General features: G+C 42.1%; 1 protein-coding gene and 3 non-coding genes across 4 annotated transcripts; all 4 read right to left on the bottom strand.

Moving 5' to 3' along the window:
* Positions 1-7,452: 7,452 nt before the first annotated feature.
* On the bottom strand, positions 7,453-21,857 carry HSPA8 (heat shock protein family A (Hsp70) member 8). Its single transcript, XM_060786962.2, has 9 exons — positions 21,754-21,857; positions 17,261-17,473; positions 15,086-15,291; positions 14,848-15,000; positions 14,109-14,664; positions 12,714-12,916; positions 12,258-12,456; positions 9,859-10,091; positions 7,453-7,873 (listed from the first exon to the last, which is right to left on the bottom strand). Exons 2-9 carry the CDS (start codon positions 17,466-17,468, stop codon positions 7,688-7,690), a joined length of 1,944 nt encoding a protein of 647 aa, XP_060642945.1. The 5' UTR covers positions 17,469-17,473; positions 21,754-21,857; the 3' UTR covers positions 7,453-7,687.
* On the bottom strand, positions 9,603-9,697 carry LOC132782833 (small nucleolar RNA SNORD14). Its single transcript, XR_009632107.1, has one exon. It is a non-coding gene; the product is annotated as a small nucleolar RNA SNORD14 (small nucleolar RNA).
* Positions 12,537-12,632, bottom strand: LOC132782834 (small nucleolar RNA SNORD14). Its single transcript, XR_009632108.2, has one exon. It is a non-coding gene; the product is annotated as a small nucleolar RNA SNORD14 (small nucleolar RNA).
* LOC132782835 (small nucleolar RNA SNORD14) lies at positions 13,009-13,097 on the bottom strand. Its single transcript, XR_009632109.1, has one exon. It is a non-coding gene; the product is annotated as a small nucleolar RNA SNORD14 (small nucleolar RNA).
* Positions 21,858-23,356: the final 1,499 nt, after the last annotated feature.

The following is a 23,356-nucleotide window of genomic DNA, read 5'->3' as shown; positions in this document are numbered from 1 at the left end:
AGTGGCGCCACCTGTGTGTAGAACTTTAAAGTGCAAAGGTTTAAACTGTATAACATGCCCATACTTGCTTATTTTGTAAATGTATAGTTAGATTGATTGGTTATTTATAGCTGTCAATCAATGTTGTTTGCACCAGTTATATTGCTTCCTCGGCTCAATTGCTTGGCTCCACCTCTTCCTGGAGGAGGGCAGAGCTTTTCCTTTTCCATTCTACCGTCAAACTTTCTATCAGATAGACGTGAGAAAGAGACTTGGCTCTAAAGCCCTTAATTAAGTTACCTCTCATCACCAATTCTAAGTTTTTTTTACCCTTGGGACTCATACTTCATGCCCAGATCGCCCTGGACAACGTTGAGGAGACGCAAGGGCCTTCAAACCGGTCCTTTGGCATAAAAAGGAAGACTCTGTGCCTTCAACACAGGCCATTGGACTGGGGGTTGTGTTTATTCCGACTTTCACAGCCATTAAGAAAAGAGGAAACAGGCAAAGCTTCTCAGCTGTGAAATCTCCTTGTACCCAAGACAACCAGAGACTGTAATGTATATTTCCTTCACCCCCTTTGAAACTTCCAGCTTACTGCCTTAAAGGGATAACTCTTTGTGAACAATAAAACCTATTTTGCGTTATCTACAGTGTTTTGATCCTTGGGATTTCCAGTTCTCTAAAGGAAGGCAAGAAGCAATCCCCTGGAGGAAAGATGTCACGTCTATGTCTCTTTCACTAAGAGTTATAGCCCCCAGGCACGACGGCATACTAAGTTGCAATAATAATAATAATAATAATAATAATAATTATTATTATTATTATTTGGAGCACAACACTACTTTTTAACACAATCATGTTAAAAAAAGCCAAGTATGGATCGTCGATGTCGCAATCCCAGGCGACAGCAGGTTTGAAGAGAAACAAATGGAAAAGCTGACACAAGTATTTAAAGATTGAACTGCAAAGACTGTGGCACAAGCCAGTCAAGGTGGTCCCAGTGGTGATTGGCACACTGGGTGCAGTGCCTAAAGACCTTGGCCTGCACTTAAACACAATCGGCACTGACAAAATAACCATCTGTCAGTTGCAAAAGGCCACCCTACTGGGATCTGCACACATTATTTGCTGATACATCACACAATCCTAGATACTTGGGAAGTGTCTGATGTGTGATTCAATACAACATCCAGCATAGTGATGTTGTTTGCTGTGTACTAATCTTGTTATTATCAAATAATAATAACATTTATTTATTTGTTTATTTATTTAAAACATTTATATTCTGCCCTTCTCACCCCGAAGGGGACTCAGGTTGGAACACAGCATACATATGGCAAACATTCAATGCTGGAACACGAATTCATATACGTATAAATAAACATTAAAAATGTTTATCTCAATATTAAAATACACTATGTAAAACCGTTCTAATCATCAGCATCAAATCTAACTGGCCTGGTCATCTTTCTTATTGCTGCTTTATTGCCCTGTCCTGAAAGCTTGGTCCCACAGCCAAGTTTTGACAATCCTTCTGAAGGACAGGAGGGAGGGGGCCGACCTAATCTCACCAGGAAGGGAGTTCCACAGCTCGGGGAGCAATCACCGAGAAGGCCCTGTCTCTCGTCCCTACCAATCGTGCCTGTGACAGTGGAGGGAAGGAAAATGGCCTCTCTGGAGGATCTTAATCTCCACAATAATAATAATAATAATAATAATAATAATAATAATAATAATAATAATGTTTGTTTTGTTTCAAATTGCCTGCTTACTTATGGCAACCTCATTAACTTTCGAATCCAGAACACAATACACCAGACCTCATGATTGTGGAAAAGAAAAAAGTTTGAATTATTGATGTTGCCATACCAAGTGACAATTGCATTCAGGAAAAAGAACAGGAAAAATTCAGCCATTATCAGGACCTCAAAATAGAACTGCAAAGGCTCTGGCATAAACCAGTACAGGTGGTCCCAGTGGTTATTGGCACACTGGGTGCAGTGCCAAAAGATCTCAGCTGGCATTTGGAAACAATAAACATTGACAATATCACAATCTGTCAACTGCAAAAGGCCACCTGACTTGGATCTGCGCGCATCATTCAAAAATACATCACACAGTCCTAGGCGCTTGGGAAGTGTTCGACTTGTGATTTTGTAATATGAAATCCAGCATATAGATCTCGTTTGCTGTGACATACTGTGTTTTTATGTCAGTAAAATAATAATAATAATAATAATAATAATAATAATAATAATAATAGTTGTTTTGCTTCAAGTTGCCTGCTGATTTATGGCAACCTCATTAACATCATAGAGCTTTCTTGAGCAAGGAATACACTTCTTCTGAAGTCAAGCCTGCAGCAGGTGGCATTCTTTGGTCTCTCATCCAAATACTAACCAGGGTAAAGCCTGCTTAGCATTCAAGTTCAGACAAGATCTGGTGCTTTAGCTATCCCATTCTGGTTCTCTACAAGCTTTGTTTTGTGTCAAAAGCATTGCATAAATAAGTGTAAAACTGATAAAAAGAGCACAAATGGATAAATAATTTTTGACCAGGCAACGATCACATTGTCTGTAGCTTTAAACAATTCTTCCTCTGTATATAAGGCAAGGCATTGTGGACAATCATACAGGTGTGTAATTGTGTGTTCTGCTCCACAGTCACACAAGGTGGAGGATTCTTCTCCAACTGAAGAGTCGAGTATTTAAACATTAACAACTGCTGACATCTGGTGGTCAAACAAAAATCTTAGTTCTAACTACAGCAGTTTTAGTAACCTTGATACTAACCCTCGGCACTGGGTTGGGACTAGTTAAGGAATTTTCTGAGAGTTGTAGCCTACTATTTCCATCTGGCTCCAAGATGGGAAAAATTGACTTAGGACTTCTGGCCATATCCATAACTCGTCTTAGGCGAGTCACAGATTCTCAGCCTCAGAAAACCCGATGCCTCGAAGGCTGCATTATGGAATAACAAGAAGTATGAAGTAAAGTATTGTCGAAGGCTTTCATGGCTGGAATCATTCGGTTGTTGTAGGTTTTTCGGGCTATATGGCCATGTTCTAGAAGCATTCTCTCCGGACGTTTTGCCTGCATCTATGGCAAGCATCCTCAGAGGTTGTGAGGTTTGTTGGAAACTAGAAAAATTGGGCTTATATATTTATTTATTTATTTACTTGCGGCATTTATATGCCACCCTTCTCACCCCGAAGGGGACTCAGAGCGGCTTACAAGATATATTTTCATACAATATATCATATTATTAGCAAAGTACAATATCAGTATTATATATTACTATATTGCACTATACCATTATATTGTAATATTATTAGTAATATTACATGTAATGTAAATATATAATTATAATATTGTATTATTATACTAGTATTATATTGCATTACATTATAATATTATAATGTTCTGTAGAATGTCCAGGGTCGGAAAAAGTAAGGGTTTTGTATTGGACCTGGTGACCAGGGTTCAAATTCCTACTCAAATCAAGGAAACCTAATGGCTTCCTTGAGAATGCCATTCTCTCTCAGCCTCAGAGGAAGGCAATGGCAAACCCACCTGCAACAATCCTGCGAAGGAAACTTTGTGAGAGGTTCCTCTTGCCCAAAATGACTGATCCAAAGACAAATGTATTACATTCTACAGGGCTTTTAGGTCAAACTGAAGATGGGAGAGGATTACTCAGCAACTAGTTGTATAGCTTCTGCTAACCTAGCAGTTCAAAAACATGCAAATATGAGTAGATCAATAGGCACCGCTCCAGCGGGAAGGTAACGGCACTCCATGCAGTCATGCTGGCTACAGGACCTTGGAGGTGTCTATGGAGAACGCCGGCTCTTCAGCTTAGAAATGGAGATGAGCACCAACCCCCAGAGTCGGACATGACCGGACTTAATGTCAGGGAAAACCTTTTGGTATAGCACAGTAGAAGGCTTTTGAGATGCTGATTGTCCACGCAAGTGGAAAAAAACAAACAGGATCAATGTGTGGCTTTTGTGATTCATTCTCAACGTATCTAAGAGGAAAATCCTTTAGCTCAGAAGGAATTTTTAATTTTTAGCTAATTTGGAAGGAACAGCAAAACCCAAAGCAGTGGGAAGTCAAAAGCACATCTATCCCTGAATATTTTTCCCCAAAATGTAACTGGGTGAATGAAGAGTTCTGGCTGCTTATATAGGGCTTAGTTTTCATCACCTTTAGTACTTCCATTTTTGGGCAGGTATTCAACAGGGATTTGAAATGCTCATTTATTAAGAGCCCAAGCTCTCATAGTATATTTTCCCCTAGGGTTAAAGTCTAATTGTGCCCGACTCTGAGGGGTGGTGTTCATCTCCATTTCCAAGCCAAAGAGCTGGTGTTATCTGTAAACACCTCCAAGGTCATGTGGCCAGCATGACTGCATGGAGCGCCGTTGCCTTCCTGCAGAAGCTGTACCTATTGATCTACTCACATTTGCATGTTTTCGATCTGCTAGGTTGGAGCTAACAGCAGAAGATCATGCCGCTCCCCAGATTCTGGGCACCACAATTGAAGGGAAATATTGACAAGCTGGAATGTGTCCAGAGGAGGGCGACTAAAATGATCAAGGGTCTGGAGAACAAGCCCTATGAGGAGCGGCTTAAAGAGCCTGCTAAGCCTGAAAAAGAGAAGAAAGAGGGGAGACATGATAGCCATGTATAAATATTGAGAGGAAGTGATAGGGAGGAGGGAGAAAGGTTGTTTTATGCTGCCCTGGAGACTAGGGCGCAGAACAATGGCTGGAGCTCAATAATAATATAAAACTCAAAGTATTTTATTATACTAGAATGACACTAAGTAAGAAAACTTGAAAAAAATGTTCCTGGTTTGAAAGTGCAATTTCCTTACTCTGGAATTCCTTATCTTGAAAGTAAATAATTTTATTTCTTACTTGCCTCTCCTTGTGGCAGATTACAGTGTAATTAAAACATAGGTAAACGTTTTCCCCTGACATTAATTCTAGTTGTTTCAGACTCTGGAGGCTGGTGCTCATCTCCATTCCTAAGGAGAAGAGCCGGCGTTGTCCGTAGACACCTCCATTTCATGGAATGGAACAATGGTGTTAAACTACAAGAAAGGAGATTCCATCTGAACATCAGGAAAAACTTCCTGACTGTGAGAGCTGTTCAGCAGTGGAACTCTCTGCTCCGGAGTGAGGTAGAGGCTCCTTCTTTGGAAGCTTTTAAACAGAGGCTGGATGGCCATCTGTGGGGGTGCTTTGAATGCTATTTTCCTGCTTCTTGGCAGAATGGGGTTGGACTGGATGGCCCACAAGGTCTCTTCCAACTCTAGGATTCAATGAAACTGCAACCTTTTGGTCAACAAGCTCAGCGGTTTAACCCACTGCACCACCTCCTAGGCAAGCTTATATAACAGAAACTATAAAAGGCCGTTGCCTTCCTCTGTGGCCGAGAATGAGCCACATTTTCTCTAACAAATTAACTTTAAAGATTGCAAGTAGCCTAAAAAGCTGGGGCTTTCATCCCAGTTAACATGCTTTTGGGTATTTCTTACATATTTCTAATGTAACCCTTCCACCTAGAAAAACAGCACATTTTGATTAACAGCAAAACTAGACTTGGATATAATATCCTATCAGACTGTGGCTTCTATTCCTAAGTTTGAAGTATTTTGGGATAATGACTGTGAAGGGATTGGCTTCTATTCTTATAGTTGTGTCCAATACCATATAGGAAAAAAGTCCACTTTTTATTGATCTCTTTTTTTGGTGACTTTTTTGTCACCAACTGGATGGCAGTTAGAAATTAGGGTAGAATTAACATCAGGCCATCAAGGTTTTCATGGCTGGAATCACTGGGTTGTTTTTCAGGCTGTATAACCATGTTCTAGAAGCATTCCCTCCTGACGTTTCGCTCAAATCTATGCCAAGCATCCTCAGAGGTTGTGAGATCTGTTGGAAACTGGGCAAGTGAGGTTTATATATCTGTGGAATGATGTCCAGGGTGGGAGAAAGAACTCTTGTCTGTTGTAGGCAAGTGTGAATGTTGCAACTGGCCACTTTTTTTTGGTCGTGTCAGGGGCTACTTGAGAAACTGCAAGTCGCTTCTGGTGTGAGAATTGGCCGTCTGCAAGGACGTTGCCCAGGGGACACCTGGATGTTTTTGTTGTTTTTCCATACTTGTGGAAGGCTTCTCTCATGTCCCTGCATGGAGAGCTGGAGCTGACAGAGGGAGCTCATCTGCACTCTCCCTGGATTTGAACCTCCAACCTGCCGGTCTTCAGTCCTGCCAGCACAAGGGTTTAACCCACCGTGCCACCGGCCTCGATTAACATTTGTTGGGAGGTGTAAGCTGGCCTAATTGCAGCATGGTTTCCAAAGGAGGAAATCAAGAAATGAACATAATCTGGCTACCAGTATTAAAAAAAACTCTTTAAAAAGGACAGTAAATAAAGAGCACTCAAAAAATGGGGGAATTCCAGACAAGAATAAACCAGGGCCAGCTAACACTTCCATAAAGGATTCCACCAGGCAGAAAGCAGCCAGGCTTTGAAGCTGCAAGGCCATGGACATTCCAGATATATAAACACCACTTGCCTCTTTTCCAATAGACCTCACAACCACTGAAGATGCTTGCCATGAGTGAAACATAAGGGGAGAATGCTTCTGGAACATGGACAACCTGGAAAAGTCACAGCAACCCAGTAATAGTTTTATTTGCCTGCCTCTCCTCATGGCTTGAGGTTAGCATATAATAGTGTGTGAAATGCAATACATATTCAAATAGCAGGTGTAATTCCAACACACACTATTTTCCTATACATAAAAATGGGTGAGAATTGCAGGAGTATCTTACTTATTCTTGTTCTTATTCTTGAAATTTTGGTGTGCTTTACAGTTGAATATAGTGAAAATTGAGCACTGAGCTTGTTTGCTATGTAAAATGCAAAAATGCCTGTTGACTTACTAAGTCACTCTAATTGGACTGTGGCACAGCTGGCTGGGAGTCACCTACATTAAGATCACTACTGGTCATGAGTTCGAAGACAGCCTGGGTTGGAGTGAGCTTCCGACCAATTTGTGTAGCTTGCTGTCGACCTTTGCAGCCCGAAAGACAGTTGCATCTGTCAAGTAGGAAATTTAGGTACCGCTTATGTGGGGAGGCTAATTTACGAGGCCATAAAAATCTCCAGCAAGCATGCAAAGAATTAGGAAGTACTCCATCAGTGTCACAAATGGACGGTGAAGCAACAGCTCCCCTGGTGGCCAAAATAACCTCATGAAAAAGCTGAAATGTTAAATAGCCTCTGTGTGTTTATCTATATATGTTGTGTGTCTACGGCATTGAATGTTTGCCATGTATATGTGCATTGTAATCCGCCCTGAGTCCTCTGCAGGGTGAGAAGGGCGGAATATAAATACTGGAAATACATAAATAAGTTACTTATGTGGTTCTGCCAAGGAAAAACAAACACAAGGTTTATCAATTTGCCAATTAAATAAGTTTCATTTATTAGGACTCAAGTTTGCATTTGAACTTTTTGTTTTTACAGTACTGGTAAAGTGCAAATGTTTGCCTTCCCTCCCTGTCTGTGCACATGGTTCCAAGTATGATCAAGAATGCCCTTGAAGTTAAGTATTAGGAGTCGAACTGAGTCCGGGTCTGTCCAGGGGCGCCCGCCCACAGGACTGGAATGGAGTCTTCCTCGGCCGCTTAATCCACCTCCTCGATGGTCGGCCCAGAAGAGGCCCCTCCGGAGGGAGGAGCTCCGCCGCCAGGGAAGCCTCCGGGCATCCCACCGGGCATCCCGCCCGCACTCTGGTACAGCTTGGTGATGATGGGGTTGCAAACCTTCTCCAGCTCCTTCTGCTGGTGCTCAAACTCTTCCTTCTCGGCCGTCTAGAGAGGGGGGAAAGGCAAGGAATGGCTTGAAGTTACTACTAGTTGAAGAATGCTTGCTTGCCCAAGACAACAGACTTGAATTACAGCAACTCCAAAAACAGGTCAGGAACTGATCCGAAATATCAGCAAACCTCTCCAAACAAAGCTGGAGCTCGATAATATAAAAATCAAAATATTTTATTATACTAGAATGACACTATGTAACGAAACTTGAAAACAGTATGTTCCTGGCTTGAAAGTGCAATTTCCTTACTTTGGAACTCCTTACCTCGAAAGTAAATTATGATTTTATTTCTTACCTGCCTCTCCTTGTGGCAGATTACAGCATAATTAAAACAATGTTTTCCCCTGACATTAAGTCTAGTTGTATCAGACTCTGGAGGTTGGTGCTCATCTCCATTTCTAAGAGCCGGCATTGTCCGTAGACACCTCTACGTCATGCGGCAAGCATGACTGCATAGAGCGCCGTTACTTTCCCGCAGAAGCGTTACCTATTGATCTACTCACATTTGCATGTTTTCCCAACTGCTAGGTTGGAAGCAGCTGGGCCTAACAGCAGGAGCTCACCCTGCTCCCTGAATTCCAACCACCAACCTTTCAGTCAGCAAGTTCAGCAGTTTAACCCGCTGTGCCACCAGGGGGGCCTTATAATTAAAACATAAACATTGCAAAAATTCTCTAAGTAGTTGTTGTACTCCAGAAACTTCACTTTTTTGTGACTGCCACAAAGCAGGTGGAATTGGTTGAGACTCTAGTGCAGGGGTCCTCAAACTTACCCCTCAGAGTTGGGCACAACTAGACTTAATGTCAGGTCACAGCCCCTCAAACTGTTGGGAGGGCAGGATTATAATTTGAAAAAAACATGAATTCCTATGCACACAGCACATGTATTATTTGTCGTGCAAAAAAAACTCACGTAAAAACAATACAATAATTAAATTGAAGAACAATTTTAACAAATATAAGTTTATTAGTATTTCAATGGGAAGTGTGGGCCTGCTTTTGGGATTGTTGCTGTGTGCTTTCAAGTCGTTTCAGACTTAGGTTGACCCTGAGTGAGGGCCAGGTAAATATCTGGCCCCTGGGCCTTAGTTTGAGGACCCCTGCTCTAGTGAGACATCCATAAAGCAAAATGTGCTGCAGCATATCCCTCCTGCAAAAACCGAAGATTTTGCAGTTTAACAAACATTTTCTATGTTTTTATGATAGAACCAATAAGAAAATGACAATTATAACTCAGGAACAAAAGTCATGCTACATAGGGTTATTGAACCACTCAACTTGTAAACAAGACATTACTAAGTCATCCTTAAATTCTATTTGCATAGCATGTTGTATGTAAATCCTCAATTTGAAGGATTATGGCAATACTGTCAGAATATGTGTTAAAAGTCAAGGCCCCTGGGCTAAATCTGACCCACAATGTCATTTGATGTGTCCCTCCAGATGCTGGACTACAACTCCTATAGTCCTCGTTGTTGGACGTCATGCCTAGAGCTGATGGGAGGTGAGATATATTGACATCTGGCAGGCTAGTTTGCTCTGTCCAGTCAGGAGAGAGGGGTTGGACCAGGTATGGGCCAATTTTGGCCCTCCAGGTGTTTTGGACTTCAACTCCCACAATCCCTAACAGCCTACCGGCTTGTTAGGGATTGTGGGAGTTGAGGGCCAAAGTTGGCCCATACCTATGTTGGACAACCCAGGCTCAGAAGGTAACTGCAAAATGTCGCTCAGACATCCAAGGAAGGTGTTTAGCCATCACTGGATTTGAAGCCTCTGGTGGAAACTACGAATGGTTTTGGATCACTCTCATCATTGCGACTGCAGTCTTGGAATCTATATAATGTATTCAACTGTCTGTTATAATGTCTGTTGCCACAGAGAGCTTAAGAAGCAGCTAATTTGACGCCTGCTGTGACCCAAGGGCTATTAAGGATAGGCTATGTTTGTACGTAACACATTCCTGCAATAGCACCACATACCTGATTTTTATCCAGCCAGTTAATGATCTCATTACACTTATCCAAGATCTTCTGCTTGTCATCGTCACTGATCTTGCCTTGCAGCTTCTCGTCTTCCACGGTAGCCTTCATATTGAAAGCATAGGATTCCAGGGAATTCTTGGATGACACTTTGTCACGTTGTTTCTCGTCCTCGGCCTTGTATTTCTCAGCTTCCTGGACCATGCGCTCAATATCTTCCTTACTTAGACGACCTTTAGATTAAAAAGAAATCGGGTATTTCAATGGTTCGAACGAGAAAAAGGTTTTTCCTAGTTATGTCCAACTCTATGGTTGGTGCTCATCTCCATTTCTAAGCTGAAGAGCTGGCATTGTCCATAGACACCTCCAAGGCCATGTGGCCAGCATGATTGAATGGAGCACCATTAACTTTCTGCCTGAGCAGTACCTATTGATTTACTCACATTTGGACAGTTCCACCTTGTCTCCTGTGCTATTCTAATAATATAAAGTATTAATTATATAAAGTAATAATTATATATTTAATATAATATAATGTAATATAAAGTTATAATTATATATATTATATTACATGTAATATTACTAATAATATTACATTATAATGGTATAGAACAATATAGTAATATAATACTGATATTGTGCTATGCTTATAATATATTGTATGTATTTATATATCTTGTAAGCCACTCCGAGTCCCTTTCGGGGTGAGAAGGATGGTATACAAATGCCCTTATATACCTTGTATATACCTTTAATATGGATATTATAATATTACATTATTGTAATTACAATATAATGGTATAGTACAATATAATATGTTATGTATATACATTATAATATTTATATTATAATGCAATGCAATAGAATACTAATACTAAGATATTATAATTATATATTTATATTACATGTAATATTACTAATAATATTACATTATAATGGTATAGTACAATATAGTAATATAATACTATTATTGTGCTATGCTAATAATATAATATATGTATATATGTATATGTATATGTATATATATATATATATCTTGTAAGCTGCTCCGAGTCCCTTTTGGGGTGAGAGGGGCGGCATATAAATGTCATAAATAAATAAGCATGTTTTCAAGATGCTTGGTTGGCAGAAGCTGGGGCTAACAGTGGGAGTTCACTCCACTCCCCAGATTTGAACAGTCAACCTTTCGGTTAGCAAGTTCAGCAGCTCAGTGGTTTAACCCACTGCGCCACCAGGATTGTTGTCATAATCTGAACCTGGTTGGAACTGAGTAAACCGCTCAACATACCAAATATAAAGGCACTTGCATAAGCTTGCTTTAATTAAAGACATGTTATACTGCCTAATAAGGCCTTCGAGGTAAGATTAAAGCCAAACTGGGAAGCTATTTAATTTCCAAAAGGGGAGAAAGCAATCAAAAATGTAAAGCAGCAAGAACAGCATTAGTGGTTTGGCAGATCAGAAGCTTCTCATGCCAGCATTAGAGCAACTGAACTTCAAAGATCAGAATCAAGCTTTAAAAATATTAAATACTTTATTTAAAACAGCAGACATCTTGTCTCTCTCCATGCTCACAGGAGAACAAAATGGAGGACGCAAGGGTTTGCCAGGAGGCATGTTTTCCACTGCCCTGGAGACTAGGGTGCCAAACAATGGCTTCAAACTACAGGAAAGAAAGGAGATTCCACCTGAACATGAGGAAGAACGTCCTGTGTAAGAGCTGTTCAGCAGTGGAACTCTCTGCCCCTGGGTTTGTTTTTTTTTAGTTGTGTCAGGAGTGACTTGAGAAACTGCAAGTTGCTTCTGGTGTGAGAGAATTGGCCATCTGTAAGGAGGTTGCCCAGATGTTTTTTTTTTTTTTGGATGTTTTATCATCCTGATAGAGGGAGCTCATCCGCGTTCTCCCCGGATTTGAATCTGTGACCTGTCAGTCTTGATCTGCCGGCACACGGGTTTAATCCACTGCACCGCCAGGGGCTCCAAGTTTTTAAACAGAGGCTGGATGGCCATCTGTGGGGGGTGCTTTAAATGCAATTTTCCTACTTTTTGGCAGAATGGAGTTGGATTGGCCGACAAGATCTCTTCCAACTTTAAAATTCTATGCGATTGAGGCCATTCTGGTCACTATTTATCCCCCTAGTGTGCTTTGAATGTGATTTTCCTGCTTCTTGGCAGAGGATTGGACTGGATGGTCCATGAGGTCTCTTCCAATTCTATGATAGGCAATAGGAAAGGAAGACAGGAAGGCAGAGAAAGCTAATGGGAGATGGGCTTTTCCCTGCCAAATGACTCATCTGCATATCCAAGTCCTTCATGAGGACTACAAGATTGTGCAGGATGTGGCCGAGTCTCCCTTTGCACCCATACAGATCCCTGCCATCCCGATCTCCAGGCCTTACCTTTGTCGTTGGTGATGGTGATCTTGTTCTCCTTGCCAGTGCTCTTATCCACCGCAGAGACATTCAGGATGCCATTGGCATCAATATCGAAGGTAACCTCAATCTGAGGGACGCCCCTTGGAGCGGGAGGGATGCCGGTTAGTTCAAACTTGCCCAGCAAGTTATTGTCCTTGGTCATGGCTCTCTCCCCCTCGTAAACCTGGAAAAAAACAGGACATAGAGTTAAGCAAAGAAAACTTAAAAGAGAACTTTAAAGCAAACTGGACGCTGAATAACTGGTCGCTCAGACATCCAAGGAAGGTACTTAAGCCAACATAGGTCTTTCAACCTCTGGTGGAAACTACGAATGGTTTTGGATCACTTTCATCATTGCGTCCAGTCATTCAGGCAATAAATTACTTTGCAGTTCCATCAGAACCAGTCCCTGCCTAGTTTCTTACTGTCATTTCTCCATACCTGAATCAGGACACCAGGCTGGTTGTCTGAGTACGTGGTGAAGGTCTGAGTCTGCTTGGTGGGGATAGTGGTGTTGCGCTTGATCAGGACCGTCATGACCCCTCCGGCTGTTTCGATGCCCAGGGACAAGGGGGTCACATCCAGCAGCAGCAAGTCCTGAACGTTTTCTGACTTGTCACCAGACAGAATAGCAGCTTGGACAGCTAGAGGGAAATGGAAGAGTAGAGGAAAAAAGAAATATTATATACACTCCAGCTTTTACCCTGTGCTATCCTAATACATATTTTTTACTTATTCGCTCAGACATCCAAGGAAGGTTTGGACCATCATTAGTTGGCTTCTGGTGGAAACTACGAATGGTTTTGGACTCAATCATCAGGGCGAATAGCATTGATTGTTTGGGCTCTATAAACAAAGGCCTGAACATCACTTAAGGAACTGTACAAAAACTAGAAGTTGATCTGGGTTCATTCAACTAGACGAGGAAATAGAGATGGAAAGAGAGAGAGAAAAGAAGAGGGGGAGAAGAAAAAAGAGTCAGGAGATACCCAAAGGCAGAAAAAAATGCAATGTTTGAGTGAAGTGTTGGAACTGGAATCATTCTATTAGAAGAGGAAGAAGAGAAAAAAAGAGAAGAGAGGAAGGAAAGTAAAAAATAAAGGAGGGAAAGGAGAGGGAGGGAAGGAAAAAAGAAAGGAGGAAGGAAAGAAGGGGAGGAGTCAAGAGAAACTCAAAGGCAGAGAAAGTGCAATGTTTACTTGAGTGAAGTATTTAACTGGGTTCATTCAATTAGAAGAGGAAGAAGAGAAGGGGGGGGAAGGAAGGAAGGAAGAAAGAAAGAATAAGAGAGGGAGGGAAGGAAAAAAAGAAAGGAAAGAAGGGAGGGAGTCAAGTAAAACTCATAGGCAGAGAAAAGTGCAATATTTATTTGAGTGAAGTGTTTATCTGGGCTCATTCAATTAGAAGAGGAAGAAAAAAAGGAGGGAAAGGGAGGGAGAAAATGAGTCAACAGAAACCCAGATGCAGAGAAATGGAGGTAGGTAGGTTAGGAAAGAAAGAAAGGAAAGAAAGGAGGAAGAGGGAAAAGGAGTCAACAGAAACCCAAATGCAGAGAGAAGTGGGAAGTAAGGAAAGAAGGAAGAGAAGAAATAAGGAAAGGAGGGAAGGAAAGAAAGAAGGAAGGGGAAAAGGAGTCAACAATAATTGAAATGCAGAGAAAAGTGCAATATTGATTTGAGTATTGATCTGGGTTCATTCAATGAGAAGAGGAAGAGAACAAAAGAGAAGGAAGAAAGGAGGAGGAAGAAAGATGGAAAGAGGAAAAGCAGTCAACAGAAACCCAAAGGAGGAGGAAAGTGCTATCTGTTTGAGTTAAGCATTTAACTTTCTAGTTACCTGCACCATACGCGACTGCTTCGTCTGGGTTGATGCTCTTATTGAGCTCTTTGCCATTGAAGAAGTCCTGGAGCAGCTTTTGGATCTTGGGGATTCGGGTGGACCCGCCAACCAGCACAATGTCATGGACCTGAGATTTATCCAGCTTGGCGTCCCTCAGGGCTTTCTCCACGGGATCCAGAGTGCCGCGGAACAAGTCTGCATTCAGCTCCTCGAAGCGGGCCCTGGTGATCGAAGTGTAGAAGTCGATGCCTTCGTACAGGGAGTCGATCTCAATGCTGGCCTGAGTGCTGGAGGACAGGGTGCGTTTGGCGCGCTCGCAGGCCGTGCGGAGGCGGCGGACGGCGCGCTTGTTGTCGCTGATGTCCTTCTTGTGCTTCCGCTTGAACTCTGCGATGAAATGGTTGACCATGCGGTTGTCGAAGTCTTCTCCACCCAAGTGGGTGTCACCTGCCGTGGACTTGACTTCAAAGATGCCATCTTCAATGGTGAGGATGGATACATCAAAGGTGCCGCCTCCCAGATCAAAGATTAACACGTTTCTCTCAGCACCAACCTGCAATGCACAAACACAGACAAAAGAAAATGTTATAAATCAGGCATGGGCTAACTTTGGCCCTCATCTCCCACAATTCCTAACAGCCAGGGCTATAGTTGGCCCCTGCCTATTATAAATAGCTTAAAGCAGAGGATTGCTGGTATCCACAAGGTGATAGATAGGCTGGCTTCTCACACTTACTTTTTTATCCAAGCCATAAGCAATAGCAGCAGCGGTTGGCTCGTTAATGATCCGGAGCACATTGAGACCAGCAATGGTTCCTGCATCTTTTGTAGCCTGGCGCTGGGAGTCATTGAAGTAGGCTGGGACTGTAACCACGGCATTCGTAACATTCTGAAAGCAACAATACACTTACATGAAATAGGTCTGCAACAGTTCAAAAACAAATCTTCACCTGGTGAATTCTGACAAGCCTTACCTTTCCCAAGTACGCTTCGGCAATCTCCTTCATTTTGGTTAGCACCATGGAGGATATTTCCTCTGGGTAAAAGCTTTTTGTTTCTCCTTTGTACTCGACTTGAACCTTGGGCCGGCCTGCATCGTTTATTACAGTGAAAGGCCAGTGCTTCATGTCAGACTGGACCACAGCGTCATCAAACCGGCGACCGATCAGACGCTTTGCATCTGTGGAGATTGCAAGTGAGTGAGTTAGCAGGGCCTTTGCAATGTCTGCTCTACTTTTAAAATGCATGCTTATCTTTAATACATTGCACTATCCAGTGTGGCGTATAAATAAAGACTTAGGACAGTGGTTCTCAACCAGTAGGTCCCCAGATGTTTTTGGCCTTCAACTCCTAGAAATCCTAACAGCTGGTAAATTGGCTGGGATTTCTGGGAGTTGTAGGCCAGAAACATCTGGAGACCCCAGGTTGAGAACAACTGGCATAAGGAGGTTACCTTACACAAAGGCTGCATTACATGGTCAGTGCAGACCAGATGTGACAAACTTGTGGCCCTCTAACTCCCATAAACCCCAGCCAGTTTGTCCAATGGCCAAAAATTCTGAGAGGTGGTCCAAAACACCTGGAGGGCCACAAGGTTGACACTTCTGGTGCAACCTCATACAAGTCCCCCAGGAGATAGGGCAGAATGTAAATTAATATTATGCAGTTTAAGTGCATTGAACTGGATTATGCGAGTCTATACTGACCATATAATGCAGTCCGATCTGCATCATAATGGAAGTGTAGATGGGGCCACAATCTGCTGGGGGACAACAATTCCCAGCAGCCCCAAACAGTGTAGCCAATGGTGAGGAACATCCCAAATGGCAGGCATGCAACATGACTACCATGTGTTTCTTAATATTGTGCTTTGCTAATGTAGAATATATTGTATATACATATAAAATTTATAACATTATAATGTAGTATAGTATACTACTACTACTAATATTATAATTATATATTTTGTATTACATGTAATATTACTAATATTACAATATAATTATATAGTACAATATAGTGATGTATAGCGCAGATATTGTACTGCGCTAATGGTATAATGTATTGTGTGTGTTTGTGTGCATATATATAACTATCTTGTAAGCTGCTCAGACCCCTTTGAGGTGAGAAGGGCAGCATACAAAATGTAGCAAATAAATAATTTTCTCAAGCTATGCAACATAGCAAATTAGTATAGGCAATGGTGAGGAACATTCCAAATTGCAGGCCTACAACATGCCTACCATGTGTTTCTTAATTATTGTGCTATACCAATATATAATATATTGTATATGCATATAAAAGTTATATTATAATGTAATATAGTATAATACTGATAATATATAATTATATATTTTATATTACATGTAATATTACTAATATTACAATATAATTATATAGTACAATATAGTAATGTATAGCACTGTTTGGGTTTGTTTTTTTGTCGTGTCAGGAGCGTCTTGAGAAACTGCAAGTCGCTTCTGGTGTGAGAGAATTGGCCGTCTGCAATGACATTGCCCAGGGGATGCCCGGATGATTTGATGTTTTTATCATCCTTGTGGGAGGCTTCTCTCATATCCCCGCTTGGGGAGTTGGAGCTGACAGAGGGAGCTCATCCGCCTCTCCCCGGATTCGAACCTGCGACCTGTCCTGCCGGCATAGAGGTTTAACCCACTGCGCCACTGGGGGCTCTATATATCTTGTAAGCTGCTTTGTGTCCCCTTTGGCGTGAGACGGGAGGCATATAAATGTCACAAATAAATAAGTATGTATTTTCTCAAGCTATGCAATATAGCAGATTAGTAAACCCTTTACAAAAATGTAGGGGGCATATTCCTATTGCATTATCAGTTTCCTAGAAAATTTACCAATTGCCAAATAGTGCCTCACAGTACAATTTGGCTGGACATTATAAAAAAGCACTTGAGGAAAACACAAATTCATTCCACTATTAAGTGTTTAAAAACACTGGGAAAATGCTAAAGGTGCCAACATCTCTCTAATATTCTTTCAGCATTCTTCTAAGAAGTGCACATTTAACTAACACTTAAGGGAAGGGCTGAGAACAGTCAATTTGAAGCAAATTATGTAAGTAAATTTGGTGGCATCTGAAAAAGTGTAAGTTGAGACCTTGACAACAGCATTCTTACCAAATACTGTGTTTGTGGGGTTCATTGCCACTTGGTTCTTAGCAGCATCGCCAATAAGCCTCTCCGTGTCGGTAAAGGCAACGTAGCTTGGCGTGGTCCTGTTTCCCTGGTCGTTGGCAATGATCTCCACCTTGCCATGCTGGAAGACTCCCACGCAGGAATAGGTGGTGCCAAGATCAATCCCAACTGAAGGTCCCTTATTAGTCATGGTTGCTGTGAAGATAAAGAAGATTACTACTTAGAGGCCAGGAGATTACGCAACGAAGCATATAAGCAGAGATAAAATGCTGAGGCAAAAGAAAACTGAGCTAATTATTATTCTATAGGGTTTTTTTAAAAAAAAAATCTAAACTGAATCACACAAACCAAAATATGATACTTCAACTAGAATATCTCTAATAGCATGCTTAAAAATCAATATACTTGTTTTGCCAGATTTGGCACCAATTAATATAGTTGAGTGTGAGGAACTGCAATGAGACAAGGAATTCCTCATTTGGATATAATAATAGAAATAGAAAATACGTATAGTAACATCCAGAATGAACTTTTCTTTTAAGGCAACAGCGAACTTTGATTCCCCAGGTATTTTCGGATGTCTCCCAGAAATCCCAGCCATTTTACTGGCTGTTAGGAATTGTGGGAGTTGAAGTCCAAAGTGCCTGGAGGGCCAAAGCTTGCCCATGCTTAGATTAAAGTGAGAAAGGACTGGAACCTTTCTTTAATTTCATAACTAAGGAAAAGAGATATACTATTTGTGGACCGAGGGGTTTGAATAATTTTGAAGCATGAAGGAATATCGTCTTGATTTTATGTAGATATAACAATTAGTGAAGGTCCTAGTTAGAGCTGTAAATGCATTCTATGTGTCTTGGGAAGATATATTGGTAGACAAGCAATGGGAAATCAACAGGGAAAGCTGCTACTGGGGCATGTCAATGTATTGTATTTTACCTAGATGAAACACCTGGAAAATACAGAGAAATTTGTGATAAACAGATAATAGCAAAAAACCAGTTTCCAAATCAATTGTTTTATTGATTTTATTGTTTATGGAATTTTATATGCTTTTAACTCTTTATATTATTGTGGTATCGAATTGTGCTGGTTTTGTAAAGTGTCCTGATTCGCCCTCGGGCTGAGAAGGGTGGTATAGAAATATGGCAAATAAATAATAAATAAATTCCATATCCCTTCATGAGGCCTGCTTGCATGACTCATTAGCGCAACCCAGCCCTAGATTGCGAAACCCAAAAGCCACGTGGGTGCAAACGAATGAATGGCGGACCTTCCAAGATCAGAGTGGCCTTGGGAGGCTGCCATGTGGCCAGGAAAAGGAAGAGACCCATGACGTCTTCCTTCTAAGAACGAAAGAGGCCGGCCGCAAAGGGAGGAGCCACCAATGCCGCCCTGGGCCACGTGTTCTGGTGTGCCACCGGAACCGGCAGCAGAGTGCGCTGGAGAGCACATGGGAGGGAGAGGCAAGGAAATGGAGGACTATTCATTGTTAGGTAACCATCTTATGAGTGTGTGTGTGTGTGGGGGGGGGGAGCAACAGTGTGCAAATGGATCATGGAAGCCACACCTTTGAGAAAAACTGTCTTTCTCAGAGCATTATCTCCACTGTGGATTTAATGCAGTTTGGAACCATTTCCATGGCCCAATGCTATAGAATCCTGGGAGCACCAAACCCTCTTGGGCAGGAAATTCCCAGGCCTCCACAGCACATTAAAACGGTGTTCACCCCAGATTCTCTAATTAAGCTGTTTCAGAGGAAACAAGCCCCTAGTCCTCAACCCGCTCTCCAAAGAAGTCTGCATTACTGCAGCTTTTATCCCTGGATTTTAAAGACTCCTCTGCTCTCCTCTCTACTCTTTGAAGGTCACCTCAAACATGCCATCTTTTATCACTGTCACGCGTGGGTTAGTCGCATAAAATACATTAAGATCATTAGAATCTAGGCTCAAATCTCAGATATATTAAAAAAGCTAAAACACTAATTAGAGAATGATAATTTAGTTTAAGCTAAACTCAAAAACCATCTCCCCTTTCCTTCCCCCACCTCCTAGCATCATCTGCACTGCTATATAATGCAGTTTAACAGCATTATTATTATTATTATACTACATTTATACCCCTCCCTTCTCACTCCAATGGGAGATTCAGGGCGGTTTACAGACCATGGCATACAATGCCGCACTACACATATAATAATAAACACGATATATCAATGTACACAATTAGTATATTAATTTAAACAATTTAATTGGATTATAGGTGCCTTACGTCACTGTCCAATACAGTTAAATTATATTACATTATAATTATATAGCATTATATACTGCATTATATAGCAGTGTAGACACTTCTTTTGGATTTTGGGAAAGAATGAGGAAAAATACATAAAATGAAAGCTTCCCCATCGCCTTAATCTGTAGTTTTGTGCCTTCTATGGATGCTTTGTTGAATTCCTCAGACCCTAAATGCCCCCCCCCCAAAAGACTAAAAAAATCTTATTTTATTAATAGACAGGGAATGAGTTGTACAGCCCTTGTTTCATAATGGGAGTGTTTTCTTCCTCTTTCCAAAGGAAAAAAAGCCTGGCAGCCATTCAAGAAATGCATGCCAAATGTGGCAGAAGCGCCTTCCTCTGAATGGGAGGGTTCCTTCCTCTTTGCATTACAGAGCCTCATTTGGCTCCTATGGACCCCCTCCTCCTCTTTTTCCTTCCTAGTCTCCATTTTGTTTCCTCCTTTTCTCCAGCAAAGCAAAATGTATGCCGCTCCTGTGCTTTTGGAGCTCTGCTTTTTCCCTACAAAGGAAGATTAACATTCAAATAATACAATTGAATTCTTTTAAGATTGGGAGAAAGATGGCGAAGTAGAGGAAAACGCAGTTAAGAACAGAGCAAATCGAAAAGGACAATGGCCTCAGTTTTCTGATTTTATTATCATAAAAAGGGGGAAGGAAAAAAAATGTACATTTTGAAGGACTTTTATCAATTGCCAGATCAATAAGGAACATCATTGAATCCCTGAATCCATTTTTAAATTGATTTATTAAGGAAAAAAAGAGAAAATGAGAGGAAAGAAGGGGGAACAGTTAACCTTTTGATCCCCTCCCCAAAATTTTAAGTGTTATCGAAGGCTTTCATGGCCAGAATCACTGGGTTGCTGTGAGCTTTTTGGGCTGTATGGCCATGTTCCAGAAGCACTCTCTCCTGACATTTTGCCCACATCTATCGCAGCCAACCTCAGAGGTTGTGCAGGCTGTTGGAAACAAGGCAAGTAAATGGAAGGCTTTCATGGCAGGAATCACTGGGTTGTTGTAGGTTTTTTCGGGCTATAGGGCCATGTTCTAGAGATTTTCTCCTGACGTTTTGCCTGCATCTATGGCAAACATCCTCAGAGGTAGTCACTATGCCAAAAAAACCTACAACAACCCAAGACCAGTAAGATTTGTATATCTGTGGAATGATGCTCAAGGTGGGAGAAAGAAAGAACTTGTCTGCTTGGAGCAAGAGTGAATGTTGCAATTGGCCACCTTGATTAGCACTGATTGGCCTTGCAGCTTCAAAGACTGGCTGATTCCAGTCTGGGGGAATCCTGTTAGATGGCCCTGATTGTTTCATGTCTGGAATAACTGTTTTCCGAGTATTCCTCTTTAATTACTGTCCTGGTTTTTGCATTTTTAAACACTGGTAGCCAGATTTTGTTCATTTTCATGTTTTTCTTCCTTTCTGTTGAAATTGTCCACATGCTTATGGATTTCAATGGCTTCTCTGTGTAGTCTGACATGGTGGTTGTTAAAGAGTGGTCCAGCCATGACAGACTAGCCATTAAAATCCACAAGCATGTGGACAATTTCGAACAGAAAGGAGGAAACCATCAAAATGCACACACAATCTGGCTACCAGCATTTTAAAAATTCAAAAAATCAGGACAATAGAAGAGGAACATTCAGAAAACAGGAATTCCAGACAAGAATAATTCAGGACCAGCTAACACCTCCCTGGGATCACCCCAGGAAGCAAGCAGCCAGTCCTTGAAGCTGCAAGGGCATTGAATGCTAATCAAGGGGGGGAAACTGCCTCAAACATACAAGAGTTCTTTTTCCCACCCTGGACATTATTCCAGAGAGATCTAAACCCCATTTTCCTAGTTTCCAACAGATTTCACAACCTCTCAGGAACGCCTGCTATAAATGGAGGTGAAACGTCAGGAGAGAATGCTTCTTGAAATGGCTAAATAAGGGAAAACTCAAAAACCCTGCTATAAATGGAGGCGAAATGTCAGAAGAGAATGCTTCTGGAAGTGACTAAATAAGGGAAAACTCAAAAACAACCGTGCTATAAATGGAGGCGAAATGTCAGAAGAGACTGCTTCTGGAAATGGCTAAATTAAAGGGAAAACTCAAAAGCAACCTATATAAGGAAATAGAATAGTAAATTACATAAATTACAATACATAAAAGGTTGTTTTAGAGGGTTTTACCTGCTTGCTCCGCACCGCCTCACTAAACAAGAGGGAGAAGCTGCCACGAGGCTCGCCGAAGAGAAAGCGACTTCCTCCTCCAGAGCCCAGTGTTTATATACCACTGAAGAAGATTCCAGAACGGCCCCGCCCCTTTCCGGCGCTTCACCCAATCACAACGCCGCAAGGGACGGCTTGTCCCGCCTCTCCCCGCCTCCTCCACCAATGGCCGCGGAGGTGACGAAACGTTCTGTGACGTAACAAAGGAAAGGGGAGGGGGGGATTGAGAGAGCGAGTGCGTCACCCCGAGCCGGCCGGCTTCCTCGACTTCCTCCTTTCCAGAACTTTCATCCCTCCCAGCGCGAGTCTCGACCCGGAGCCAATCGGATGCCTTCCCAGCCCTTTTTATTTGCATAATCGGCCACAATTGGATAACACAGTTCTCTCTTTCCTTGCTTCGTCCAATCGCTTCAAAGAATTCCGTTCGAAGATTTGCATAAATACCCGAGGGGCGGGGGAGGGGAGGGCAACAGACGGCGGTTAAGCAAAGAGCAGAGATAGAAAGTAACTATGTTTAACCAATCGGGGTGCAGGTTGCAGAATTGGATAACAATTCTGCAACCTGCACCACGATTGGTTAAACATCCACTCGTCCCGCCCACGGAGCAACACCATTGGTTCTCTCCTTTCTTGCTTCGTCCAATCGCCTCAAAGAATTCTGTTCGAAGGTTTGCATAAATACCCGAGGGGCGGGGGAGGGCAAGGGGAAAAGAAAGAGCAGAGATAGAAAGTAACCAATGATGTTGCTGCGTGGGCGGGACGAGTGGATGTTTAACCAATCGGGGTGCAGATTGCCTCACCGAGGCGGGCTTAAAGGAAGACAAAAGCAGGAGGGGGTGGAGTCTTGTCAGCGCGCGCGCGGGAGAGAGAGAAAAAGCAGCCAATCACGTCGTCGCGCGGGAAGACTGAGTGGAAGTTTGACCAATCGCCTCGCGCGTTAGCTCAGCGGGCGGGAAAAGAGTGGGACGGAAGAAGAGAAGGACACAAAATGGCGGACTAGCGTTGCTGTTTGCCGCAGGACTCCGGCCGAGAGCCAAAATGGTGGAGGTTAATTGAGGACAGAGAGTTCATGCGGTGGCGAAGGGAATACAGTCATTAAAATGGATCTATCCCTCAGGAGAAGAAGAATTACAATGGCCTTCCTCCCAAAGCCATGCATTCCTTCTCTGAAAGCTAGACTTCAGCCTCATGGGCACTGGAATCAATGAAACCGGTTTAATTTCAGCCTGAATGGACTTTGTAGTCCACAGAGCCATTCCCTCAGCTCTGAATCCTCTCATAAGTTGTTCTGGGATGTCTGCCATGGAAATTCACAAACAAGGAACACATTGAGTCCCTATGAAGAGCAGCTTAAAGAGCTGGGCATGTTTAGCAACAACCCTGTCTGCTGTTGCCACCCAAAGCTCCTACAATGATAACTTCAATGATAACATCCATCCATCTTGATTTAAAATCATTTCTAATTAGAAATTAAGGTTAAATTAAAATTAATACTGCATCCACTTCATTATTGTGTTCTACATCCATTGCACTTAACCCAGCTTAAATGTTGTCTTCCTCAAAG

This window comes from Anolis sagrei, chromosome 7 (genome assembly GCF_037176765.1).
Source record: "Anolis sagrei isolate rAnoSag1 chromosome 7, rAnoSag1.mat, whole genome shotgun sequence".
Lineage (NCBI taxonomy): Eukaryota > Metazoa > Chordata > Lepidosauria > Squamata > Dactyloidae > Anolis > Anolis sagrei.
The sequence above is the reverse complement of the archived record's forward strand: the minus strand, read 5'-3'. Positions and strand labels throughout refer to the sequence as shown.

Bases quoted from the DNA above. Each gene is read 5' to 3' on its own strand.
- HSPA8 (XM_060786962.2), bottom strand. From the start codon at position 17,468: ATGACTAATAAGGGACCTTCAGTTGGGATTGATCTTGGCACCACCTAT. The intron at 15,292-17,260 runs GTAAGAATGCTG...CAATCTCCACAG, and splicing joins CCCCACAAACACAGTATTTG to ATGCAAAGCGTCTGATCGGT. The intron at 15,001-15,085 runs GTAAGGCTTGTC...TGTTGCTTTCAG, and splicing joins CCGAAGCGTACTTGGGAAAG to AATGTTACGAATGCCGTGGT.